A 10,095-nucleotide genomic window follows, 5' to 3' on the forward strand; every position below is an offset into this window, starting at 1 on the left:
AAAAAAGAAAGAAAGAAAAGTAGAGATCCAAGGGAGCAATTAGGGTAAAGGATTGATGGACCACATGAACTATCATTTGCAGGAGTCCAAGACCAGAAGCCATGCTATTTTCAATCACTTCGTAAGCATGTGAAAGTTGGACATCAAATAAGGAAAACTGAAGAACTGACCCATGTGAACTATGGGGCTGGTGAAGACAATTGAAAGTATTATGAGCTGCCCAAAGAACTAGTGATTCTGTTTTGGAAGAAGTACAGCCAGACTGCTCCTCGGAAGCAAGGATGGAGAGAGTCTGTCTCATGTACTCTGGACATGTGATCTGGAGAGGCCGGTGCCTGAAGAAGGACATCATGCTTGGTAAGTTAGAGGAGCAGCAACAAAGAGAAAGATGCTCTACAAGATGCGCTGACACAGCGGCTCGAACAACGGGCTCAAACATCACATGGTGAGGATGGTGCCGGACCGGGGGTGTTTCATGGGGGTGCTAGGAGTCGGAGCAGACTCCGCAGCACCTGTAATAACAGGACCAGGATTGTCCCACCTTCCAGTAGAGTGACGTGAGCTACCTTTAGACATTGTCAGAAGGAGCCTGATGTTCCTCTTCTGCATTTTTTTTCCTTTTTAAAATGTTGGTGCTTCATGTAAAATTGTTACCCTCACTTGTTACGGATGTCACCTTGTGCATCACGTTGTTATTGTTATGGTGAAGTACAGTTGTTATTGTTATGGTAAAGGACGGATCAACTTTTTTTTCTTCTTTCTCCCCAGTTTTTCCATCTCTCTGCTTCCTATGCATTCATAACTGACAATACTAACTAGAGTTGGTTTACTTTGGCTTTGCCTTTCAATCTGTAGTACTAGTGGTCAAGGAGAGAATTTGTATCAAAGCATATACAATGAAATTTGAAATTCTGTAGTATGAATTGTAATAGAAACGAGCTCATATATGGTTTTTTGTAAGGGATTGACCATTTAACATTGATGCCTGATAAATTTAATGCAGGCTCAAACAACTGCATTGCCATTTTAACCAAATTTAGGGGGGTGGGGATAAATGTTTGGACTGAAAAAAAAAAAGAGCAGAAGAACTAGAAGGTGCCTGGCTCCCACGACCGACTGCTCTGACTAGGAACACCCCGAGGGTCCCAAGCAGAGTGAGAGAAAAGTGTAGCAGAGAAAATGAAATTCACAAAAAAGATCAGACTGAATGGCCTGACAGAGACTGGAAGAATCCTTCAGGCCATTGCCCCAACACGTTCTTCTGCTCTGTGACGGGAGCCTTTCCTAGAGACGCCCTGTCGGCCACATCATAGATCCCTGAGACAAGCAAGAACATCCGCAAGGAACATGTTCCAGAGACAAATTAGTTCTACAAAAATTAAAAGGAAAACATTTGCCTAAGAGCAAAGATGAGAGGGATTGAACTGAAACAAAGCAAAATAAAACTCACTGCCATCGAGTTAATTCCAACTCACAGAGACCCTATAGGACAGGTTCCAACCGCCCCTGTGCCTTTCTGAGACAGCAATTTTGGGAGGTCATCATTTATTATTTATTTGAATCATTTTATTGGGAGCTCTTACAGATATTATAACAATCCATGATTCAATTTAATCAAGAATAATGGTACAATTGCTGCCACCATCAGTTTTGAAACATTTTCTTTCTTTTTGAACTCTTTGATATCAGCTGCCCTTTATCCCCTCCCCACCCCCCAGGAATCCTTCTTATTATATTATAGATTATGGAGACTGTAAATCTTTAGGGGAGCAAAAAGGCCTCATCTTTCTCCTTTGGAGTGGGTGGTGGGTTTGAACTTCTGACCCTGTGGTTAGCAGCACAATGCGTAACCTATTATGACACTAGGGCAGAAAGGGGTAGGTAGAATCCTCAAACAAAAGAAGGATGGGGAGCTGAGGGCAGAAATGGGGAGAGTGTTCACACCTCGGGAGAAGGCAGGCAGCCAAGGTTGTGGGGCGCTCCATGTACAAACCCTCCACTGGAAAACACATTTGCGTGGTGAACTTGCATCTGAAGCAGAGTAAAAATTAAACGACAAAGGGCGCAGCAGCCCTAGCGGTGAACTTTCCAGCGGCTGAACAAAAAGTGCAGGCGTCAAAAGGCTGGCCTTGGATAACTTCCAGCCTTGGAAAGCCTAGGAGCCGAGACCCTCCTCGGTCCTGGAAGTCTCTGTGAACTGGCAGCAACTCAGCAGCACAGGAGAACAGCGATTTTTGCCAGGCGCGACTTCTGGAGTCTTCACACTTCTCTCTCCCCAAAACGTTCTCGATCTGTTTCTGGATTTATTTGCCTTTCCAGCTGCCTATTGGCAGCCCCAACTCAAAGTTTCGACTTTTCCTGAGAAGAGTGCCCCTCAGTAAGGGCTTGCTCTCACCCTGGACTTTCCAGGTTCCTCTGGATCCAATGCCCAGCTTCTGGGGACTCCCCCAAGCCATCCTTCCTGCAGTCCCAATACGCAGAAACTGATTATTTGCATTTCTAAATAGCAATGTCTTGAAGGTCTCACCCTACCATGAAAAGAAGACGGTTAGGGTTCCATTTTTAACCCCCACGGAGTTCCACCAGGCTTCTGGCTAACTGGATCTTGATGGGAGAATTAGGGTTTCGATGCCCTTTGGCTCTGTTGATTCTGGAAGACCTAACCCCCCCGCCCCCCTTCCTCACCGGCCTTCCCCTTCCTCACTCAGGCTGACCCAGCTTCCCCCAGAATTTAGTTGCTGCCGAGGAGCTTGGGCAGAACTCCAGCTTGACAGGTGCCAGGGCTTCCTGAACTCTCTTTCCTGCAGGAGGAAGTGGAGCACTTCGAACCGCTGTTGGACCACAAGGCCAACGTGTGCCATGAGGGCTGTGCCGCTGAGCAGTCCCCAAGCTCTTCTCGGAATCCTGGCCTTGCTCCTGTGCCCACTCGGGCCGCACGGTGAGTGGTGGAGGTGCCAGTGGAGTGCCCAGGGGTCCTGGAAAGATGGGCAACATGCAGACGGAATGGTGAGAGGGTAGTCAATTGCAAATGCATTTATTCCACCTTAGAAGAATGTTTACAAAAAGTGTTTACAAAATCTGGTCAAATCCTAGTGATTTATCCCCATTTGGTGGAAGGAATGGCAAATGATATTGCTAATAGATAAGTTGAGTTCTGAAAGATTTTCCACAAGTGTTCATCGTTTTAGAGCCACCCTGTTACTGGGCTAGAGAAAAAGAGCTGTCGGTGTGTACGCATTCCTGGGCTCTTCTTGTGTAAATAGGTCCCAGTGAATTGCAAGTAACTTCCTTTTCTTATATATAAATGAATACACTGGAATGCTTAAGTTTCTCCTTTTCTCCCCTACGACCCCAACCCTACTTTTGTTGACTTGCTGGTTGTTATCCTTTCACCATCTCTGCCAAGCAAAAGTGAGATTGTAATTGCTAGCACACGGGCTGAGAAATTAAGTAGCATGTAAATCAGCTGGAGGTATGTGTATCAACGCTCTCGGTAAAAGTTTAAGTTTCACAGCTTGGAAGTAATTTTTATAAACGAATCAGCTGAGCAGATGTTTAGCCTACCTGGAAAACTTTACGGCATTGAGTAGGTATGTGTACGACTGTGAGGAAATATGGTTAATGATCAATATTTATGTATTTATTTATATTAGATGTCATGCTTTCTCTCCTTCTCTCCATTTTTGGGTAATTTAAAACATGTTGACATCTCCATGCATCCACCCCCAGCTCTGGCAGTTACCAGTCCTGCTCAATCTTCTTTTCTCGCCACACTCATTTCCCCCCTTTCAAATCATTTTTATGGAATGCTTAGAGAAAATTTCAGTCCTAAATATTTAAATGTGTATCTCTCAAAGATAAACTCTGCTTTTAAAAGCAAAGCCTAACACCATATAATTCTATAATACCTACTATCAAGTGTTCAAATTTGCCCAGTTACCTCAGGCATATTTGTAATTATCCGTTCAAATTAAGAACTATATAAGGTACATATATTGTAATTAGTTGATGTTTCTTTTGATTTCTGGGTTCCATACTTTATTGTATTTCTTCTTTGAGTTCATCTGTAATTGAAATTTTAAGGTCTTCATTCATATAACACCACATCAGCCCTTTTGGCATTGAATTTTAATATTTTAAATATGAAGGGAAGAGGTTGTGATTGATTATTGGTTTTTATATATAGCTCTAAAGCAATTTAAGTTCAATTAGTTTTAGTGATACTAAAGAAGTTCTGGCGGCCGAGTGCGTTAAGTGCCGGGCTGCTAGATGCACCGTTGGTGGTTCAAATGGCTCAGCCCCTCTGCAGGAGAAAGCTGAAGCTGTCTGTTCCCGAGACGTACAGTCTTGAAAACCCGTGGAACAGCTCTGCTCTGTCCGAGAGGGTAGTCTGAATCAGCTTCATGGCAATGTGTATCGTCTGAGTCAGCATCCCAGCAATGAGTAGACTGTTTTAGACTAAAATGCTTTCACACAGTGACATTGGGCAATTTTTTCTAAGGATATGGAAGTATCTTTCATTTCAAAGTTTCATCTGCTGCAAAAAGATGCAAATAATTACAAAAGAGTAAATGTAGGATATTTGTGTTTTTCTATGGCTGGCTTGGAATTGATCGAGATAAGTTTGGTCATCTTTAAGCATGCTGACATTCAGAATTTTCAAAGTGTATTAATCTTACCAGCCCTTCACGTTCACCTCAGGAATTGTTCTCCCTTATGCGCTCAAATAACAAAAAAAGGACATATCCAATTGGTTAACACGTTTGGCCCATGATTCCCTCATTTTCTTTGGACAGATACCCTTTGTTATCCCCCAATAAGTCCCCAGTGTTTATTGAAATACACCTTTTCCAAAATAAAGCAGCTTCCTTGGGGTATAATCCACAGACATAGAATCCATGCACTGAAGGGGGCGCTTCCAGGACTGCTGGTGCATGTGTTGACCCTGCAGCCATCACACAGGCAGTCGTAGGAGAGGCTCATCACTACGACGAGGAAGCCGTATCCTTTAGCTGCTCCTTCTCTGCAGCCCGTCACCCCGCCCCACCCTCCCTCCCGCTCAAGCCCTAAGCAAGCACGAGTCTACTTCTGTATCTCTAGATTTGCGTAGTCCATATGCAATCATATGCTGTGGTGTGGCTGACTTATTTCACCAAGCATAAGGTTTTCCAGGGTCATCCATGTTATGGTATAGCAATACTCTATTATTCTTATCCATTTTGGGGTTATCTATTCATCGCTTGATGAAGTCACCTTAACTCTTAGTATAGGTTCAAACAAAATCTGTCATACTCTGATCTTTACTTCAAAGGCGTCTCTCTCATTTCTCCCCAATATAATCCTCCAGCCAAATTAGTAGACTACCCAGGAATATTTCCATGCAACCTCCCCACCACCACCACCACCACACACCTTAGTGCATAGAATTCTTCCCAAGCATAGAGTGCCCTCCACCAGTGTAGCTGCCCTTTGGATTCCAATCTCGGTTTCTTGGAGGAATTTCTGTCTGTAATTTTCTTTCTCTTTCCTTCTATAGAAAATATACTTTGTTTTCTTTTGATGCTTACCACAGGCTACCTGGTATCCTGACTTAACTGTTCATGTTCTATAGTTAATCATCCCCCAAGAATGCAAGGAAGCTTTCTCGTGTCCTGCATGGAGTCTAGTGTGACACTCTATATAAAATGAATGTCACTCAAGGTCATCGGGTTAGTAAAATTGTATTTTATAGGAAGCTCAGGAATGGGTGTATTTGGGTTTAGGTGGCTTTATGATGGCTGTCAGAAATACGTATTTTGGAATTGCTCTCTCTAGAGGAACATGTTCAGTGCTTGTGGCGTGGAGAAGTATGAAGTGTGCTTCCTGCTATCAGAGAGAAGACGTTAGAATAAAGCTCGATCCATCTGTCTACTTGTCCACCAACACATATTCATACCAGTGGCCACTGAGTCAATTCTGATTCATGACAGCCCCTCATGCATCCGAGCACAACTGTCTTCTATAAGATTTTCTATGGTCGACTTTTTAGAAGCAGATTTGCAGACCTGTCTTACTAGGTACACCTGGAAAGGTGGACTCAAAGCTTCCATTTTTCAGTGAGTTGAGCATAGGAACTGTTTGCACTATCCAGAGCCTCCTAGAGTCACGTATCTATGTACCAATATAACTGCAAAATGATAGAGACCAGAACAGTGGTTCTCAACCTGTGGGGCGCGACCCCCTTGGGGGTCGAACGACCCTTTCAGAGAGGTCACCCAATTGATTCATAAGCAAAATGACAGTGATGAAGTAGCAACGAAAATAATTTTATGGTTAGGGGTTCACCACAACACGAGGAACTGTATTAAAGGGTCGTGGCATTAGGAAGGTTGAGAACCACTGGACTAGAATGTAACCAAGAATAGAGATTTTAGAGGCAAGAAGGCCTATACTGGTCTCCTCATGTCTACATTCATTACACACCTCATAGGATTTATTAGTCTATTTATGTTTATTGTGTTTATGTATTATTTATATTTATGTAAATATACTTTGATATTTATATCTGTATTATTCATATTTCTTTTAATTGATTTTCTCCTATGTAAAAATTAATGGTAAGAACACTTACATAACAAGGTTGTTCTGAGAAGGAAATGAGATATATAAGTGAAGCTGATGGCGCGGTGGTTGGCTCATAATTAGATACAACCATGTGTTATGGGTGTTCATAGAAGCCAAACTGTTTTGCACCAGGCCAGTCAGAAAGGGTTCACATGAGAGAAGATATTGGTAGGTTTAACTTCATCAAAATTAAAAATGTCTGCCAGTGAAACCTATTATTAAAAGGATAAAAACACTACAAGGTGAATAATAGCAGTAGGAAAACTCGCACTCCTTAGAGTAATCAATTTTATGAAGTCGGAAGGGCAGCGTTTGCCCCGGATCAATCTCAGAAGGCAGAGGAGGTCAGAAAGAAGGAAGGGTGAAGAAATGATAAGCACAAGGAGTTAAGTGGGAAGCGAGCTGTTACGTTGTGGGGAGTGCAATGAACACCAGTCATTCTCAGTGCATCTTGATTGGATAGCTGATCAGTGTCAAACTGAATTCTTCCATTTCTTCATCACCAGCACTAGTTTTAGTGGGTGGTGCATAAATTTGAATAATAGTAGTATAACTGGATTTCTTTGTAGGTGTATAGATATTATGCTATCAGAGACAGCAGTGTACTTGGAGATAAATCTTTAAATGTTCCTTTTAATGATGAATTGGATGCCAGTTCTCCCCCCCACCCCCCATCATCCCTGGTATAGTAAATTATGTGATTGTCTGACTCAGGTGTCTAATACCAGTCCGCTTCAGCTCATTGGTGCCTAGAATATTGATCTGTAAGTGTTCCACTTCATTTTTGACAACTTTGAGCATATCTAGACACATCCTTCATATATTCAATGTCCGTATCATTAATGGAGGTTTGCAGCTGCTTCTCATTTTGAGTTGTGCTCAATCAGATCATTAAGGTCTTGACGGCTTTGCTCTGGACAATGACCTTCATAGATCATGAAGGTTGACTTTGCTACGAGGAGGCAACTCTTCCATACTCATACTTTGAGTGCCTGCCAAATCTAAGAGCTCATTTTCCAGAACCATAGCTGACAACATTCACATGGTTTTCAGGGGCTAATTCTTCCAAAGTGGGCCACCTGTTTCTTTTTCCCTATCTGCTCTTCATCTGAAAGCTCTGTGGAAACATATTCACAAATACCTGCTGGTATTTGAAAGACCCATGGTGTAGCTTCCACCATCACGGCAACAAGCAAGCCTCCAGCAATCTGACAGGTGATGATGACTGGAGGGGATTAGGAAGGATTGAAGTCTTGTGATAGGTCTTCTTCTTCTTTTATTTTCCTGTGCTCTCATTCACTGCCTTTGAGTCAATTCCTACACACAATGACCCCATAGGACGGAGAAGAACTCCCCTGTGGCTTTCGGAGGCTTTGTGGGAGCAGAAAAGTCATCTTTCTACCATGGAGATGCAGGTGGTTTCAAACTCCTGACCTTGTGATGAGCAGCCCAACTCAAATCCACTGCATTACCAGGGTTCCTTATTACTGTGCTATTTTCCTCAATGAATGAGAACAAAGCCTCCCTTACTCTCTCTTTCTCTCCCTCTCACCACCTTAGGTTGCAGTTTGCCCCCCAGAATTAAACACGGACATCATAAAGACGTTAGCCAACTACTGTCCTTCACTACTGAAGTGCAATATGAATGTGAGGAAGGGTACATCCTGGTTGGAGAAGCTAAAATCTCCTGTCTATTTTCAGGATGGTCCTCTCCAGCTCCCCAGTGTAAAGGTAATTCAAGCTACCGGGAGGTGGGGGGGCTGAAGGGGGGAATGGGTTAAGGAGGCGGACCGACTGTGGAGGATCTCGGAAGTGACTCAGAGTGCCAAGGCCCGCTTCTCCCCCAGGCAGGGGCAGCGTTTCCATGGCAAAGCCTAAGGGGGGCCACTTGTGACTTAATTCCAAATAGCCAAGTCATAGCACCCTTGGGTCTTATGCAGGCCATACCTTTCTTGAGAGAGTTGACCCATGGGATTGACCTTCCTATTGGTCAAACTGCATTAAGTCAGAATAAACCAGCAGTTTCTAAGCAGACTATCTGCATCATTTTACCCATAACCCTCCCACCCAACACAGGAGAACCCTGAGACCATGGGAGGGGTCCCGGAGTGCAAACGCACAGGGCTCAGAATCTGGAAGGAAAGATCCCTGAGTTGAGTCCCTGGCTCTGCCGCTTCACAGCTGTGTGATTTGGGACAATCTATTTAGCCTCTCTCTGCTTCAGTATGCTGATCTCTGTAACGGGATGACCATAGAGATCCCTCACAGGGCTGCTGAAAATTCACATGAAGTAGTGCATGTAATGTGCCTAACACACAGGCTGAAATACTAGTAAAGGCAAGTGGTCAGTGAATATTCACCAGATAGTGTTGGCCGGGGGCGTGATGGTGACAGTAGTATTGAAAGCAGTAGCGTGGAAAAAAATAGTAGGATACATTTCTTGTCCCTTGGATTACTTAATAATGTTGAGAGGTGCTTTCTGTGATATGCTAAGAATATGTGGTTTCATTACAGCTCTGTGCCCAAAGCCAGAAATACCCAATGGAAAGCTGTTTGTGGAGAAGGCTCAGTATGTCAGCCCCGAGACAGCCATCATCCAGTGTGATCCTGGCTACAGGGTGGTCGGCTCCCCAACTATCTCTTGCTCAGACAACAAATCTTGGAGCCCAAAGGTGCCCAAGTGTGAGAAGGTGACTAATGCTCATTCAATATGTTTTGGGTTATATGATGTCTGAAGATAAACTTCAGGGAAATTGTCCCATGAGACAATATTTCCTGCTTCTATAGGACTGACTTAACTGTTGGGCTTCATTGTGGTGGATCTACTGGTTGATTGCACCTATTTTGTAGCAGGTTAGCCCAGGTCTGTGGACAGAGGGGTCTCATTGATGAGATGTCCTGGCTCTTTCCCAGTTGCTGTCCGGTTGACTGGAAGGCATGGAGAAGTGTGCCTCCCTAATGTTTTCAATGGTTGGGTTTTCGGTAAAAGATCACCAGGACTCTCTTCTGATGTGCCTCTGAGGATACTTGAATCACCACTCTTCAGATAGTCGCTGAGTGGTAACAGTTTGTGCCCTCAACTCCTCCCTCACCCTAACCCTTCCTGTTTCCCCAGAACATGCTGTTCTTTTTCTCCGCAGCAGAGAAGGTCAGCAGATGGTTGGTCAGCAGAGCTCACAAGCCAGTTTTTCAGGGAGTTGTTTGTTTGTTTGTTTTTTGGGGGTGTGTGTCTTACAACTTTATTCCTTTTCGGCTTCAGACACGGATTGTTACTTAAGAACAGAGATGATTCGTTCTCAAGAAGATTTAAGTATTTTCCCAGAGGTTCCTGCTCACCCACCTTCTTACCTAAAGCAACCTGACCATGACACCAATTGGGCGGCCATTTCTCACCTCGATCCCATTGTGAGGCTCCCTGAAAGAAGCACAGCCCTTCACAAAAATGGGAGGCTTTCTTGAATCCCCCTTTTGATGTTCTCTTTCAGGAAGTGC

The 10,095-nt window shown here is 43.8% G+C and overlaps 1 protein-coding gene across 1 annotated transcript in view; it reads left to right on the forward strand.

The window, feature by feature from the left end:
• The first annotated feature begins 2,857 nt into the window (after positions 1-2,857).
• LOC123522589 (apolipoprotein R-like) overlaps positions 2,858-10,095 on the forward strand; it is an 87,119-nt gene continuing 79,881 nt past the window's right edge. Inside the window, exons 1-3 of the mRNA XM_045298191.1 lie at positions 2,858-2,938; positions 8,164-8,334; positions 9,118-9,293. Coding sequence (XP_045154126.1) covers positions 2,860-2,938; positions 8,164-8,334; positions 9,118-9,293 — 426 coding nt within the window. The 5' untranslated portion in view covers positions 2,858-2,859. The remainder of the gene's footprint in view (positions 2,939-8,163; positions 8,335-9,117; positions 9,294-10,095) is intronic.

Source organism: Echinops telfairi, unplaced genomic scaffold (genome assembly GCF_000313985.2).
Source record: "Echinops telfairi isolate 266 unplaced genomic scaffold, ASM31398v2 ScPeMD7_7424;HRSCAF=8462, whole genome shotgun sequence".
NCBI lineage: Eukaryota > Metazoa > Chordata > Mammalia > Afrosoricida > Tenrecidae > Echinops > Echinops telfairi.